This window comes from Marmota flaviventris, chromosome 16 (genome assembly GCF_047511675.1).
Source record: "Marmota flaviventris isolate mMarFla1 chromosome 16, mMarFla1.hap1, whole genome shotgun sequence".
Classification (NCBI taxonomy): Eukaryota; Metazoa; Chordata; class Mammalia; order Rodentia; family Sciuridae; genus Marmota; species Marmota flaviventris.
Window position 1 is genome coordinate 73,819,186 of NC_092513.1, and position 17,191 is coordinate 73,836,376.

General features: G+C 46.0%; 1 protein-coding gene across 2 annotated transcripts in view; it reads left to right on the forward strand.

Annotated features, from left to right (window-relative positions):
• The window catches only part of Fam120a (family with sequence similarity 120 member A), a 103,263-nt gene that overhangs the window by 48,858 nt on the left and 37,214 nt on the right, over positions 1-17,191 (forward strand). For both annotated transcript variants that reach the window (XM_027950951.2, XM_027950949.2), the window contains exons 6-8: positions 5,755-5,852; positions 6,057-6,340; positions 16,530-16,617. In XM_027950951.2, coding sequence (XP_027806752.1) covers positions 5,755-5,852; positions 6,057-6,340; positions 16,530-16,617 — 470 coding nt within the window. The remainder of the gene's footprint in view (positions 1-5,754; positions 5,853-6,056; positions 6,341-16,529; positions 16,618-17,191) is intronic.

Consider the following 17,191-nt stretch of genomic DNA (forward strand, 5'->3'; position numbering starts at 1 on the left):
GGTACTATTAGTTTATATCTTAAATTATATTCCAAACTGCTTGTGTATTGAATACAAACTGTTTTTACAGATTAATTTTATATTAAACAGCTTTGCTCAATTCTGAATAATTTTTATAATTGATTTGTAAATTTCTTTGGGTAGTTATGTTGTCTGTAGTTCAGTGTCTTCCTTTTCCTTCCTTCTGAACCAGCTATGACTTAGGACACAATATTTATAGACAGTAGTCATGGGTAATATTCTTATTTAGCTCTTGATCTTAAGGAGAAAGTTAAACATTTTGCTTGTGTAACATTTAGCATTATCTCCTCACATTTTCCAGACTAAGGAAATATCCTTGCTAAAAGTTGTAATCTGGGTACCAGTATGCTCAGGGGTTCATCCTGGTCACTTCAGTTGGCATGGGCTGGGGCAGGGAGTTCTTGCCATAAATGAGGCCAGTCTGGTGAGAGGTAGAGGGAAAGGTGACCTTTCATAGATTACAGGGAGACAGAATGAGCATGCATTGAACTTGAGTGTGGGAACTTAGTGGAAAAGACTGAGGGAGAGAGAGCTCCCAGATTTTTGGCATGCACAGTTCAGGTGATTGGTATCCATTGTGAGACAGGTACTGCTAAAGGAGAAGCCAACTTGGGACAGTTTTGGATGTGAGTTTTAATGTGCCTTCTAAGATACGGGTGGAGATGGTAACACATAGTTGAATATGTGTGTCTATGCAGAGGAAGGAGTCCTGGGTGGGGCTTCAGTGGTTCATGGTGCTGGTGGGGCCGTGGCGGTGGTTAGAGGGTGAGGAGCACCTCAGACTGTAGTTTAGGCCAGGTGTAAGAACACGGGGGACCTAGGGAAGGGCGAACTGAAGAATGGTGCAGCAGAGTGTCCTGAGAACAGCTTCAGGGCAGGGCAGGGTGAGACCACACACTGCTAGTTGTCACAGAATAGCCCCGGTCAGGCCTCACAGGGACACACCACTTCCAGACCTCATGCAGGGGAAAGGGGTTCCAGGAAAAAATGTATCTTGTTTTTCTCCTCCTTTACCTCTGAAAGGTGTGGGAGGGGTGGGAAACACTGGGCCTCCTAGTCTGCCTCAGATCATTTTCATAAAGGTTGGGATTTTTAAATGAAGGGGAGACTTGAGCAAGTTTGAATTGCTAAGGGGACAAGGAACACATCTCGAGGAGGCTAGAGACACATGGTGGCTCTGGTATGTATATTCCATGGCAGGGAAGGAGGGGGCACCTGTTCCCTCCTAACACAGCCACCATAGGCCCGTCCAGTGTGCTCTGGAGCCTAGCTCGCACATCAGCATGGCAGACGAAGGGCAGAGTGTGGTGCAACGAGCCTGCTCCTCTGGGCAGAAGAGAAAGGCAAGCACAGAGTGCGGCGGTGAAGTCGGGGCTCGTGAGGAGCCCAGGCCGTTCCGGATGCGCGCACACGTGCCAGGGTGCCCTCTGCCCTGGAGGCCTGGGTCGGCCCAGCTGTCAGCACTGCTCCCGGTTTGAGGAGTCTTGCGCTCCTGCTGACTGGAAATAGCCTTCCCTAGTTCAGTTTTTAACATTGTTCCCAGTTTTTTCAGGTGCCACACAGAATGTACCTGCTCACTTACTTAGGATTTGACTTTTCACTTCAGACTTCATGCACTCCTGTGTCAGTGGGAGGTCCACAGAGTTGTGCGTGAATTATACAGACTGATAAATGTGCATAGTCAGTGGCAGCTACACAGTTCTTTTAAAGTTAACTATTGCAACTTGACCTCCAAGCTGACCATCCTGGCCTTCGCCTTCTCCCTTGGTCTGGCTCATCCTCAGCTCTGGGCACTCACCTTGTCATTGTCTTGGTTTGGGCTTGACCTGCTTGGCTTTCTCAGCCAGGTGTCTCCTTGTAGCCACAGCCAGACTCTCCCTTCTCCTCCAATGTACTACAGGCCCCATCCCTGCCTTTCTGGAAAGTCTTCATCTGGAGCATAATGGGACAGATCACAGGAGAGTCTCCTCCCCATAACTTCGTGCCTTCATTTCTGTTGAATATTGATGTTCAGCAAAAATAGCCATTGAAAGATGTTTAAAATACTAGAAAATGTTTGCTTTTTTTTTTTAACCAAACATTAAAAACTAGGGTTGGTGGTAGCCTGTATTGATTTATTAAACTTTCAATAAAGTATAAAATATTCTATTGGAGGGTCAGCACTTGTCTTAAGTTATAGAATTTTTTTTTTTTTAATTTACTTTGTTATTGTTTGTTTTGTTTAATGTAACATTAAGTTATTAGAAGAGTCTTTTTTTTTATTTTAATTTTTGTTTTTTGGGTACCAGGGATTGAACTTGGAGGCACTCGACCACTGAGCCACATCCTGAGCCCTATTTTGTATTTTATTAGAGATAGGGTCTCACTGAGTTGCTTAGTACCTCCCTGAATTGCTGAGGCTGGCTTTGAACATCCTCCTGCCTCCGCCTTCTGAGCCCCTGGTGATATAGGCGTGCGCCACCTGGAGTGTGGCTGCCTGCAGATCTAAGTAGAGGTTCTAGTTTAACACTGTTCCTTTTTAAAATTATCTTTAACGGAGAGCAAAAGCTGGGCAGCTCTGTGTAGGTGTCATGAGTCATTGGAGGAGGTGGGCCCAGAGCCACACTTAGGTGTTGCAGGGAGCAAACTCAGCTGGCACCTTGAAGTCTGCTGTGGCTGCTGATTTTCTCTTGCATTCCTAAGGAAGTCCGTAGTATTTAACAAGTACTTTTAAAGTTATAAAAATACTTTTAATATAGTAATTGAACATTCTTGCTGTGGTGTGTGTATGTTGTTGTTGTTGTTTTTTCCCTCTCTCTCTCCTGTCTTAGCCTGTCTTTGGTCTGCTTACTTTTCTAACAAACAAAGAATTGTCTCTCTAGCTCGTGTCAGTGATAGGCAGAGAATGGTGGACCAGCAGTGTTGCCTGCGCTCAGCCCGGTGCCTTTTCTAAGAAAGACGCTCTTGTCCTGGAGAAGGGAGACACTGGTTCTGCTCAGCTGCACGTGGCATGGAGAACAAGAACCAATTTAGAAGAAGGCTGCAGGCTACAGAGGCAGGCCTTGGGAGATGAGGCATTTCTGCAGCTTTCAGGAAGATGTAGACAAATTAGTTCAATTATTATAGGACTATGTGATGTGAGAATAGTGACTCACCCTGTGGAGTCACAAAGGTTTGTTTGAGGTCATTAATTGCAATGTGATTTTAGGAAATATTTTTTCCCTTGGAAATCTTTGGTTTTATGCTATAATATTATTTGTTTATTTTAAGGAAAGTTTGTGCTTTGCAGGATGTTTCAGCATGTAGTGGCCAAAGAAGAATGAAACAAAAATGATCATCCTCACTTTAAAGTTGTTGCTGCATATTGATGAGTCTAGCCTTTCATTTCTCTCATGTTAGGTATGGCTCTGCATGGTGGTACAAGCCACCAGTGACCTCAGGAGGCCAAGGTCAGCCTCAGCAACATAGCCAGACCCTAAGTAATTTAGTGAGACCCTGTCTCAAAATAAAAAGAGCTAGGGTTGGGGATATAGGTAGTTAGAGTGCTTGCCTTGCATGCACAAGGCCCTGGGTTCCATCTCCAGCACAATAAAAAATAAATAGATAGATAGATAGACAGACAGACAGACAGGCAGGCAGGCACTGGGTTCAATCCCCAGCACCACAAAAATAAATGAATAGACAAATAAATAAATAAAAGGGCTGCAGGTGTGACTCAATTGTGGAGCACCTCTGGGTTCTATCCTTAGTACTGCACACAAAAATTATTTGTTAGGTGTGGAAGATCAGCTATAAGAGATTGTATACTAGACCTTTTACAGGGTTGTAAATTACAATATTAGAGCTTGGCTGAATTCTTCAATGTTCTTTGGCCCAAATCTGACTGTGATAATCATAGCACATTTCACCTTATACTCAGAGGTGAAAATTAGTGGACTTGCTGCTTGATTAGGAACCTTCTTGTGTGCAGATGATTGTGCACATGATGTGGCTTTGTGTGCATGGGTGTGAGTGTGCTCTATGAGCACACACACGCCAGCCTCACTGTTCCCTGCTATTTGTATTTGAATGCAAAGGTAGAAGCTGTGTCAAGATTTCTCTTTGTGAAAGCCAAGATCAAAGGCCTGTGGCATTTCAGAACTTGAGCTTAGAGACAGGAACTCCAGCTAGGTACCAGCTAGGTAAGGTGTGTGAGGCTGGTGGGGCATCAGGGTGGAAGGAAGCGAGCAACAGTCTGCCCTTCTCTCCCGACCTCTGTGGGCTTAGCGCTCAGGAGGCCACGGGTCCACAGGATCAGGACAGCGTGTCCAGGACAATGTTCACAGTCCCGGTTTCACCATGCTAGTATTAGAAAGCCTCTTAGCTTTGCACTAGAGTTCGCTTGCAGAGAGTGAACCGTGCTTGGGGGATTTTCCTGTATTTTTTTTACGTGGCAGTAGGTCATGTGGTGCCGTGGGCCGTGCTCCTCTTGCCCAGTGCTGTTCACATCAGCCCTCCTGTTGCTTAAACATGGAAAATGGAACTCAGGGAGTTTGGTTTTATTCTATTTTTTGAGAAAGCAGAGGGGGTCACGGTCCAGCCATGAGGGCCCAGTTGGGGCCTGCTGTGTCTCTCCACAGGATTTGTGTCCCTAGTAGAGTGAGTCTCGGACCCTCCGGCTGGTGGTGGTCCCAGGCTCTGCAGGGCCCGTGACTCGCGTTCCTCACGTGCTTACCTGGATGGTCTTTCGAGGTGCACTGGGGCTGCCTTCTAGGCCTCAGCACAGTCCTGGTGCCACCTTAGGGAGCCTGAGCAGCAACTGGCATGAGGCACCATCCGCTCCCTGGTTTCCCTTTTGCCAGCGGATGTTGCCCTGAACTCCCGCCTCTCCTTGGACCCCATAGGTGGGGATGTTTCAGGCCTGTCTATTGCAGTTTTCTGCTGCTGTGTTTCAGCCATTCTTCCATGTGGTTTTCTATTCCCAGATAGAATTCTGAAAATACAAGTTAGTATAAGATAAATGAATAGCAAATGCCACTGTGCATCAGAACACGTTTGCAAAATCTGGTTTTCATAGAAAACAAAATCCCCAATTACTGATCCTGGTATGCATGCTAAAATATATAAACTTACATTGGTTTTGCTTAACAATTAAAAATAACCCGAGGGCTGGAGTTGTACCTCAGTGGTAGAGCTCTTGATTGGCATGTGGGTTCAATCCTCAGCACCACATAAAAACAAATAAAAAAAAATAAATGTACTGTGTTTATCTACAACTTGAAAAAAAAAAAAAAAAACCAAAAGTACAGGCAACTAGTACCACACATTTTTTATACTTAGAAACTTACGTTGGGGATATAGTTCAGTTGGTAGAGTGCTTGCCTTGCATGCACAAAGCCCTACATTCAAACCCCAGTGCAAATAAATAAATAAATAAGCCTTTCAGTTAAAAAAAAAAAAAAAAAACTTGCTAGTTAGCTGCGAATTGAATTTGTTGTTAAGTGGTTGAGACAAAAAATTTCTCTTGCTCTCCGAGTGTAAGGGGAAGTGCTTGGTCCCTATGCTGCCTGCTGGGTTTCTGGTTCCAGTGAGATTGTGGATCAGGAGCTGCGTGTTAAACCTCAGTTTATAAACAATTCTGAGAAGTGGGACCAGTGGTATCAACATCTGAGGCATGTTAGACACATGGGCCGTGGGCTGGCTCCAGGGATGTCCCAGGGAGATGACATTCTGTTCACAGTTGTTTTATTATTTCTTCCTATATTGATGAAACAGCCAGACCAAATCCGTTTGGAATGCCTGGGATGGTGCCACCTTATGTTCCCCCTCAGATGCTCAACATTCCACAGACTTCTCTGCAAGCAAAGCCCGTGGTAAGGCATTCCCTGAGATGGGTGGGGCAGTGGGCCTTGGGCATTTTGTTTTAATGAATACTAAAATTATTTCTTAAATTCTTGGAATGATATATGAGATAGGTGCCAATGTTGGTCAAATTAAAAAATCACCCAGGAGGAGGCAGCCCCGACATGCCTTGGGCCAGGCCAGCCTCATGTGATGACCTATGCCCTGTGCTTTAGGCCCCACAGGTGCCCAGCCCTGGGGGGGCTCCGGGCCAGGGTCCATACCCATACAGCCTCGCTGAGCCGGCCCTCACTCTGGACACAAGCGGGAAGAACCTGACAGAGCAGAACAACTACAGCAACATTCCTCACGAGGGGAAGCACACGCCGCTGTATGAGCGGTCCTCGCCCATCAACCCAGCCCAGAGTGGCAGCCCCAATCACGTGGATTCCGCCTACTTCCCTGGCTCTTCTACATCATCATCATCAGACAACGACGAGGGCAGTGGAGGGGCGACCAAGTGAGTGTGCGTGCTCACAGAGCACTCCCGGTGCCTGTGACCTGGGGGGCTCCCTCTGCCAGCAGCTGCTTGGGTATTAACTCAGGCGGTCCACTGCAGGTAGGTGCTGCGCCCTGTGCTCCTTGGCTCTGGAGGAGAGAGAAGAGAGGGCCTGGTCTGTGAGGTCTCCACTGTGGCTATCTGCACCAGGCCAGCACCAAGGCCAGAGCTGCAGGAAACCTCTTGGGGAGGGATTTGTGTGACATGTAGAATATGGGGGTTCATGTGCATCAGCCCCACTGTTCCAACAGCCTTAACCTCTGGGACCCTGGCTGTAGGGAACTCTAAATTCCTCTCCTTCTCCAAACTCAGCAGCTCATAGAACTGTTCTTGAAATAATACTATTTGCCCCAGTAAAACCACAGAAAGCTGCCTGGACCCAGGCCGGAGTTCTTCCAGGAGAGGAGTGTTGCAAATACGTAGTTGGTTAAAATCTGATGGAGAAAATCTTAAATGGATACTACCCCTTCCGTTAAACTGTCTTGTGTTTCAAAAAAAGGTAAGGAAAAAAGAAACAGGAAGTGTCTTTTCCATTGAGGCTGTGTTTCTTTTTCCTTAGTTTGAACTCTATCTTGTTGGGCAGATGACCAAGGCTAGTTAATAATATTTCAGTTATAACAGTGCCGGTGGATGTTACCTCTAGCTCTGACCTCTGACAGAATAAATTAGAGAAAGTGTCCAGCCTTGAGCAGGTTCTTGCTGATGTGTCCCCTGAAGCAAGTGATGTTTCCTCTCTGTAATATTCCGTGTGTCCACCTGTAAAATGGAAGCAAATGTCAGCTGACCTTGGTGACGATCAGGGCAGAGTTCTCTGCCACCTGGGACTGCATATCCTGTCTGTAGCAGAGAAATATAAAATTCATAAGTGGGCTATGTATACGCAATCCTGAAACTCCAAAGTGAAGTTAAGGATTATAATTTAGCATTCCAAAATTTAAATTGGCCTTCTAGTAGGATGATAAATTTAATACCTTTTAAACCAGAATTTCTTGGTTGGGGCCCAGAAATCTGCATTTTAAATAAGTACCTCATGGAGTCTCAGGCTCACATGGAAGTCTGACAGGTGGTCCAAGAAGCCCTTTCCCTCTAGAATTCTGGGTCGTTGTGTGTTTTCAGCGAGATCAAAGTATCTGAACAGACTCTGGAACATTGGCAGAGGTTAAAAACGCAAAAGAAGTGGACTGGGGACGGAGCTCTGTTGTAGAGTGCTTGCCTGGTATGTGTGAGGCTCTGGGTTCATGTCCCCCATGTCCCCCATGTCCCCATCACCCAAAAAAAGGCAAAAGAAGTAAGCTTATACCCAAGAGTTACGTGCTAGTGGAGGAGGTTTAGAAACCAGATTGAGGTGGTTGCTTGGACCAGGGTGGGCATTCAGGAGACCATAGACGTTGAGGCTGTAGGCATTCAGGAGACCACAGGTTGCCCATCTGATTTGTCTTCATGAGGGTGAGAACTGGACTTGGAGCAAGGACAGCTGCCTGGGCACTGTGCTTTTCTGTGTGTTCAGTTCTTAACCTATTCATAAAGGGTCTGGTCAGCTCTTCCTGGACCCTGGGATCTGGTCTCCCTGTGAAGTCTTGAAATTCCCAGTCTTCACCCCAGACACGGCATTTTTTACTGCTTCTTGCAGGCACATCTTATTTCTGCAGCTGGGGTGTGAACTGCTCAGTCTTGTGGTCGGTGTCTTGCCATCCTTGCAGCGTGAAGTGTCAGGCAGAGGAGAAGGCACAGTGCACACACAGTGCCACATCAAAAGGCTGGACTCAAGACATCTCACTCAGCAGAGATTTAATTTCCTTGAATCTTCTCCATGTTCGCTTTAATATACAGAGATCATGTCAGAAGTGAAGGAAAGCAGGCAGATAGGAAAAGTGCCTGAAGCCTCAGCGTTAGACCCTAGACTGGGGGTGTGCTTTGCTTATGGCTCGTGCTGTGGTTCAACTTAAGTTTATGTGTGTGGCAGGGGCCAAGAGGAATGAATTTCATGGTTTTCAGTGAAGGTTCTAGTTTGTTGAATGTGTTGTATGTGGTGTGTATTCTATGCAGTTCAAGACTACGTAAGAGAATGGAATTTTGTAGTTAAAAAAAAAAAAAATACTCAAAAGCCGGTAATGGTAGTATGTACCTATAGTCCCAACTATTCAGGAGGCTGAGGCACAAGGATCACTTGGGCTTAGGAGTTTGGGGCCAGCCTGGGCAATGAGAGCCTGTCTACATTTAAAACAAATAGTTAGGGGTAGTGGCCCATGCCTATGATCCCAGCGGTTCTGGAGTCTGAGACAGGAGGCTCACAAGTGCAAAGCCAGCCTCAGCAATTTATCGAGGCCCTTAACAACTTAGTAAGACCCTGTCTCAAAATAAAAAGGGCTTGGGGATGTAGCTCAGTGTGGTTAAGTGCCCCTGGGTTCAATCTGTAGTACCAAAATAATAATAATTTAAAAAAAATAAATAAACCAGGAGTACTAAGTCAGAACTTTAGTTACTTTTGGTTGGAACTCAAATTAGAACCCCAGACCTACTCTGTGCTTTTAGGATGGTCTTAAGGGGGAAAAAAAGTTATCCTTTATTAGCCAAGAAATGCTTGAGCACTTGCTGTTTACTGTGAGCAGGGCAGTGGGTGGGAGAGACAGGGCTGTGCTCATGTGGTATGTTCTGAGGCAGGACAGTGAGCAAATGAAAGTGTGAGGAAGACTTCAAGAGGAGCACTTGTCCAGAGCGCAGGAGAGCAGGGTAGGAGGTTGACACCTGGTCCCCAGGGCTGGGCCTTGTAGAGCTGGAGGCCTTCAATGCCACAGGAAACAGCCTTGAATGTGCTCAAGCAGGGCCTGGGCTGGAGAGGCCTGGTGTTTCTTTGGACATCAGTTTATTCTCAACTCTGTGCTGTTTTCCTTTGAGACAGAAAAGTCTCTGGACAGTTGAGCAGCTGAGCCTCAGAGATCTGATCTTAACCCCTTTGACAGGTGGACTGTGGAAATGCTTATAATCTCTAGACCATGAAATAGCAATGGAGAGCAGCCTTCTAGTTGCCTTACAACTTGTTCCCCCACCCCCAAGACTGCCTGGGGGGCCGAGGGGTGCTCAGTAAATACTTACTGGATAGGTTGAGATGCCTGTGATGGAAAACAAAGGTCAGCTTCTACAATTTAGAAATCCTTCCCATAATACATGTTAGATGATACCACAAGGAAGCGATAGTCAAATGCAGAATGTGGGACAGTTTACAAAAGAAATGGCCTAGTTCTCCCAACAGTAAATCAATGGCATTTTTTTTTTAAGGGTGTTGGTGATGGGTGATGGGGACTGTCACAGAATAAAAGAGGCAACCAAGAAAGAAAAATGCTTCCTACAAATTAAGATAAATGTTTTAAATGGCAAAAGATAGACGCATGCAATTCAGAGGAAATACAGACATCACTAAACACGTAGAAGGATGTTCACCCTCACTAAGAAGATCAAGGAATGAAACTTAAAACATAAAAAGGTATCTTTTTTAAAACCCATAAAATTGTCAAACATTTGTTCTTAAAGATAAACTATGGAGGGTGCCGTGGGTGGAGAGGGTGAGACGTGGCTCTCCCGGCAGGTCCTCCTTGCCCCTCAGCCCTTCCCATAGGAGTCTGAGAGCCACGGGCACTGGGCACTAGGCACCGATTGTGGAGATGTGCTCTGTACCTGTAGGAAGGTGGGTGTGGGCTGTGTGCCCAGGGAGCATTACCCAGTGCCCCTGGAATGTCCTGAGAAAGTACAGAGCTGACCCAGCTGACCCTAAGGACAGGCAGCCACACTGCCAGAGGCTATCATGACATGCATCGGGCAGTCCCTGTGCTTCATCCTTTTGTTTCCCTTTATTTTATTTTACTTTTTTTTTTGATGTCTTGTTCAGCATTTCAGGTTCTTGAGTTGGGAGAGTTGTCAAGTGGCTCTGTTCTCGGTTCTGTGGAATGGGAGTCCTGACAGTTTTGTGCAGGACTCTTGGAGCATGGGGCCGTCCTGCCACCCAGCCACCCAGCCACAGCCTCTGCTGCTGGAGGGGTTTTTCCAACAGAGATTAGCGATAGGGGCAAGCCTGTGGGAAGCAGGCCTGGGTCTAGCTGGGACTTCCATGGTGTGCTGTTTGCCCTAGGAGGAAAAGGTGCCTTGGGCCACGATCAGACCAGCCAGTTACTAGGCCCATGACAGTTGGTTTAGCAGGAGAATAAGAAAGAAATGTGTTTTCTTCTGTTCTTTTTGTCAGAGTAGCATCTGCACACACTTGTTCTATTCTTGGTTAAATTTTTTTAAATTAAGGTGGTGGTCTTCTTTTCCCTTCCCTTTGTGGCCTCTGTCAGTCCTGTTTTGGTTGAATTAAGAATTACATTCAGGTCCTTATGGAGGTGTTTATTTTGTGTTATTTTTTGTAGATTTATTTGGGCTCATGGAATTTGAATCAAAATGAGGTTGCTATATTTTTAATTCTTTTTTTACATCCTTTAAAAAATTACCCTCTCCATACAAAGTTATATAGAATTAAAACATTGGAAAATACAATATTGAGAATCTTCCATCTTCCACCTCTAGAGAGGTGACTCTCAAAGAGTTCAGACATCTTATGTTTCTCTGCATATACTGAAATACAGTTTTTACAAGATTGAGGTCTGGTCTTAGGGATAGCAACTTGCCTTTTCCCCTTTTCTTCCCTCTTTTATGTTCTATACACTTATGTAAGTTTATGTGTGTACTTGTACATATAAATGTAAATATGTGTATTACACTTAATATTGCTTTAGTGTTTTTGCATATTATTGCTGACATTTTTAAGTGGATAGGTAAAAGTCCTACTCAGAGAGAAGACATTTCAGCTTTGTGACTTTATTCGTTCACATGGGCTGTTTCATTTTCTTGTACACTGATATGTGTGCCTGAAGTGGAGAAGGGCGCCTAGTGTCGCAGAGTGTCTTTTGGCATGTACTGTTGGTTTTGAGTTATGCTTGCATGGTCGCATCTCTTGTGTGCACTTTGCACATGCTCACACCCCATTAGCTCATGTGTGTAGCTCCTGGAAGCCCACATCTGGGCTGTGGAGGGTGATTTGGGAAGGCAGGCTGCTCCGCGTAGGAGTTCAGGGCCCTGGGGAGCCTCTGTACCCCAGCAGCTGTCAAGGGCTGGCCTCCTGGTCTGTGATTATCTGGCTTCAGACTCCAGTGCACTCCTGTGTTAGTGGGAGGTCTACAGGGTTGTTCGTGAATTATACAAACTGATGAATGTGCATAATAAGTGGCAGCTATCACTATTATTTTAAAGTTAACCATTACAACAATATAAGATCAAAATATTTGCAGCTGTTGTATGTGGAACTGCAGATTGTTCAGAATACCAAGGTCTTATCCTGGAAGGGGCTTCTCAATGTATCATTGTATCATTTTGCAGATAATAAACAATTTATTTAATTTCAAAAACCCAAATATATTTTTGGTTTTTAATGTAGTATAGATAAAGAATCTCATTTTGTTAGCTCTGACCTGGCATCCCAGGCAGTATGTGCTTGAGGTTGTGTCTTTTTTTTCTTTAAGGGGGTCCGGGTGTTTTTCTTCCACTTTGAGTTTTTTCAGAAACCTTGTGGTTCACAAAGAAAATTATGTTTCCCAGCTTTGGGATATGGGGACATCCACAGGCCAGCAGCTAGGGGAATGGCTTACAATGAGCAGATGTAGGCTTGTCTTTCAAATTGTTGGGCTCTTGTGTTGGACAGATTTCTATCTTGGCTTTTTAACACATAGTGATTTTTCTAGTAATTTCTCATATAAACAGTTCTGAATTTTGGCAAAAATTAGTTTTGATCTGTGCCATTGCAGTGAGAGGGTCTGTGGATGTCCTAGCCACCCACTCCCCTCTGAAGGCGTTTTGTATTCATTTGTCACGGCAGCCAGCAATGGCTCATGGTGAGGCACCTCGGGACCCTCCCTCACAGTCTGTTAGGGGCACCCTGTGACCACATATCTCCCTGATACCAGTGAGAAAAGTGTGAGCCATGCTCACTGTTGCCTGGGATGCGCTTTCTGCACTCTCTGGTTCTATGCTCCCAACCCTGTTCCATGGAGAAGACTGAGTGCAGGGACATTGGCATAATTAGGGGCAAGAGGGCATTGTAGGTGTCTGCATGTGCGGCCTTCTTGGTCATCAGGATTCTGAAGGATGGCATTTGACCAGACCAGGCCTCGAAGGAGAACCCTGAGTGCCTGTCTGGTGAGGCCAAGTCCTGCCAAGCGCCTTGGGGCCCACACCCTCCTGTCGCACATGGACCTAGAGCCTTCTCTTTTTTGTTCTCAGCCCGGTTGAGTTAGGGAGCAGATAGCCCTGAAAACTCTTATTGAAAGTCAGCCTTATTAGTTTGGCCACGTCTGACTTTACACACACACTCTACTCAGACATTTCTACTGTGGATTGTATCTGTTACCTTTCAAAATTTAATACTTCTTCCACATTGGTATTATTTGCCTTTGCTCTTCCTATTGCTGGAGTCAGGTTTTACTCCATGTTCTGCCCCTTTTCTTCTCTCTGACATCATACTCTGGGATCTGGGGTGGGCAAACCAGCACATTCGCTAAGAAACGTGGGAGAAAGTCTTTCAGGGACTAGCGTAGTTTGCTGCCTTTGGCATGCTTTCATGCAGAAGCAGCCCCAAGTGTCCCTGGAGAAGCAAGGCTGTGTTGCCGCTTTCTGACAACCTGCAAGGCCCGCCCTGCCCTGCTTGGCTCCCCTACCACATGTGGACTTGCCACAGTGCACGTGGTCTTCCTGTTGCTCACCTGCTGGATCTTTTCAGGTGTGTGCAGCTTCCATCCACAGCCAGCTCTCCCAAGGCTACGTGTGGCACAGTTTGGAATAATGGGTCTCATTTGAAACCAGTGCCTTTACGTGTGTGTGTGCCTTGATTAGTTCCCTTCTCTCTGAGCCTGAATTTTTATCATCAGAGGCTTATACAGAGGGATGTAGACTCGGTCTGGGTCCAGGGGAGCCTCCCTCCTCAAATAGCCTAGCACTGCACCGCCTCTCCCCCCAGCCAAACGGAAAGAGGGGAGACATCTGATTTAAGTACAGTTTTAAGATCTTATCAGTTGTGTAAGATGAAATATAAATGTGCATGGAAGAATTCTGAAATCTAATCTATCTGTTCTTCCAAGTATGGCCTTTGTCACTTTCATATAATTGCTGTCTTAAGTTGTTTAGTAATAGAGTTATCCCATTGAAGTATATTGGACTTATTTTAAGATTTGCTGTTGTCAGCTGGGTGTGGTGGCACAGGCCTGTAATCCCAGTGGCTTGGAAGGCTGAGGCAGGAGGATCACGAATTCAAAGCCAGCCTCAGCAACTTAGTGAGGCCTTAAGCAACTCAATGAGACCCTGTCTCTAAACAAAACATAAAAAGGGCTGGAGATGTGGCTCAGTGGTTAAGCACCCCTGGGTTCAATCCCCTATACCAAAAAAAAAAAGGCTGTTATCAAGAGGCTTTTCAGGGAAAACTTTAGATTTTATAGTATCATTAGAAGGTTCTAGGAGCATCTAGATGACATTATTTTCAGTTTGATCAACTATATAGAACAAACACTAATACTAGCAAGTGTAGGTTCTGTGGGGTTTCTGGTAGCACAGCAGTGGGTCAAGTTCCAGGGTCACTAGAAAAATGTGATTTTGCCGCAAAACTGAGGTGGTCAGGTCAGTTTTTTCTCACTGGTTCTCATGATGACATTAGAAAGATTTCAGACATGTCACTCTGAGTAGCAAGCATGAGTTTATTAAAGGGATAGAAAAAGGGAAAAAGGGGACAGATACCCTCAGTGGAGAGGGTGGGTCATCTCAGGAAAAGGACAGTCTCCCCTGCCTTGCCCTCCAGTTTTTGGGGGGGATCCCGGAGAAATTTCCAGACAGTCTTGACTTGAGACTGACAGCAGGTTACGTCCCCACTGCACAGTCCAGCTCTAAGCCACTTTCGCCCATGCCAGCCAGTTCTAATTGGAACCTGTTCTCACAGGTTTTATGGTAGGGGGAATTATCCTTGTCTTGCTGAGTTCTGGGATCTGATCTGGGTAAAGGTCAGATAAGTCCCCCCTTTTGGCATTTTGGGCCTGCATTTCTCTTGCAGATAGCAGCTTGTTTCCTGAGGAATGTTACCTGTTCTGTTGACTTAAGCCAGGCAGTGCTGCAGATAAATTGCTTTTTTAAAAGAAAGCTTGTGGGGGTCAGCTAATTATCCCCTAACCCCGTGTTCCCACTGCTCTGTCTGTCTCCTGTCACTCTCACGACTGGTGCACAGCCTTCCTGCCCTCTGTCTGGGGTTCCTGATCCTGGGGGTGGGGGAATGCTGGTTGCCTCTGTGGTCAGTGAACCTTCCAGACGCGTCTTCACAGCGGTTAGAGAATCTTGGCTGTTCTTCATGTCGTATGTGCTACCATCGTCATGTACTCTTGGTGTGTGGCATGATGAAGGGACTCGTCTCCCGTGTGTCACCACCGCATGCCTCACAGCACTTATCCAGCTGTTATTTCTCTGACCCCTACCCCCAGCAGCACACTCGCCAGTCGTTGATGGGTCTGCCTCCAGCGCGTTGTCCAGGCCTCTTCACACTCAGCCAGTAGAGCTGCTTCCTCTGGCCTTTTTAGTGGTCGGGACCCTCCTTCTCCCAGGGTGCTTGCCCTGGTTTCCATGCCTCCTGGCCCTTGCTGGGGGTCCTCTTGTTGGATCAGTGGCACCTGAGTTCACAGCAACCTTGCACAGAGCAGTGGTTCCCTGACAACTCTGGGAACCTGGACACAGAGCAGTCTTTTTGTGTCAAGTGTGTGGTGTCCTTGACTAGAAGGGCTTGTTGTGTGACTGGGATTGAGGAGCTGGAATGAGACTCTGGGGTGTCACCTTGTGGGACAGTGTTCTTGGCTTAAGATGGATGGGATAATCTTCTCATCTATCCTCTTTTTGTACCTTTATTTAAAAATTAGAACTAAAATGAAGTTGATTAGAAGATAGGAGAATTAATGGGTCTTAAAGTCTGTCCATTTGTCACACAGGTCAGTTAGATAAGCCAGCTCTCAGTGTCCCATGCTGGCATGCCCTGTTGTCAGCACTCTTTTCATGAGGTCATTTGAGTGCTTAGGCCTGCCACAGAGGGATCAAGTCCAGGGGCAAAATGCCCAGAGCTGCCCTGGCCATCCCCACCTGGAGTCACCCTGTCTGCTGGGTCTGCAGCATGGAGTGGTTCCCTGCCCATCCTGCTCAAGGCCCCTCAGATACCTGCTACTTATAGGACAAAGCTTTCACTTTGCTGGGCACCATGTAAACTACCCTACTAGTCTTGTGGTCCACAAGCACAAGTCAGCAGAAAACTAAGAAATGGTGCTTACTCTTCACACTTGTCCTGGTCTGTTCCATTTTCGTTTTGCAACATGCTAATTCAACCCACTATGTGGTTTTACCAGACTACCTCAGGGTCACAACATGGTCTAATAGAAGCTGATAGAGACATCTCCACTGGGCCTGCCTCACCCCTCTCCCTACCCTATTTTTTTTTTACTACTTTGCCAAATAAAGCTGTTCCTCAAATAAGTTCCCATTAACCTTCTGTTCTCTAAACTCGCCACTTTCATCATCTTCTCCTTCCTCCTCTTCCCGTGCCTTCCTGATGGTCCGCTTGGCAACTTCCCTGGCCCTGGCTGCAGAGTAGACTAGACGCCCTACATGTGTGTCACTACCTTACACCTTTTTATTAGTTTTGCTGGGAACATTGAATCTTTTGCTGCCTGAATGTTGTCACTTACATGATGTGATTCCTGGTCTCCCTGTGACAACAGAAGGCTCCTTGGAGGCGAGGACTGCCTTTATTTCCTCTGCACCCTCCATAGTGCCGAGTATGTCACAGGCCATCTTTGTACTGTCTGGGTCCCTCCTTGAGAATTCCTTTTCCTTATCAATGGTTGCCACTTGCCCCTTTGAAGCAGGAAGAAATATTCCTGTAATAGAATAGAATTCTTTCTAGAGGTAATTTCTGGGGTGGGGTAAAGCATGGGAAGTCTTAGTGTTGTTTTCACAAGTCAGTAGACTTAGTTTGGGCCCTTCTTGTCATCACGAGCTTGTTTGGACGGTGGTTCACGGTAGTCAGTGATGGTGTTCCTTTTACATTCAGCCACATCAGTGGGAACAAGATTGGCTGGGAGAAGACCGGAAGCCACACGGAACCTCAGACGCGGGGAGACCCAGGAGACCAAGCAAAGGTACAAAGTCTGTGCCTTCTTTCTCTAAGTTCTAATTCTGTGTATGTTGTATGAGTGGTCAGTTTAAATAAGAATCCTTTTCGTTTGAGCACATAGGTCACATATGTCTTTCCAGAGGGGAGGAGAAGTAATTGTGGAGAGTTACCTCCAGCCTGTCTATCTCAGCAAGGCGGGGTTACCCAGTGCACCTCTCTTTGCTCTGGGGCATAGTGCCTGAGCCTGCCTGAGTTGCCTGTCTTGGGGGATTTCTGTGAGCACCTGGAATGTGTTCATTACAAATGGAAATAACTGCCAAGTGTGGTGGCACACATCTATAATCCCAGAGACTTGGGAGGCTGAGGCAGAAGGATTACAAGTTCCAGGCCAGCCTCAGCAACTTAGTGGTATCCTAAGCAACTTAATGAGACTCTGTCTCAAAATTAAAAATAAGAAAAAATAAAAAGGGCTGGAGATGGGGCTGGGGTTACAGTTCAGTGGTAGAGCACTTACCTAGCACGTGTCAGCACCACATAAAATAAACAAACAAACAAACAAATAAATAAAGCTATAGAGGAAAAAGCTAATATAGTAAATT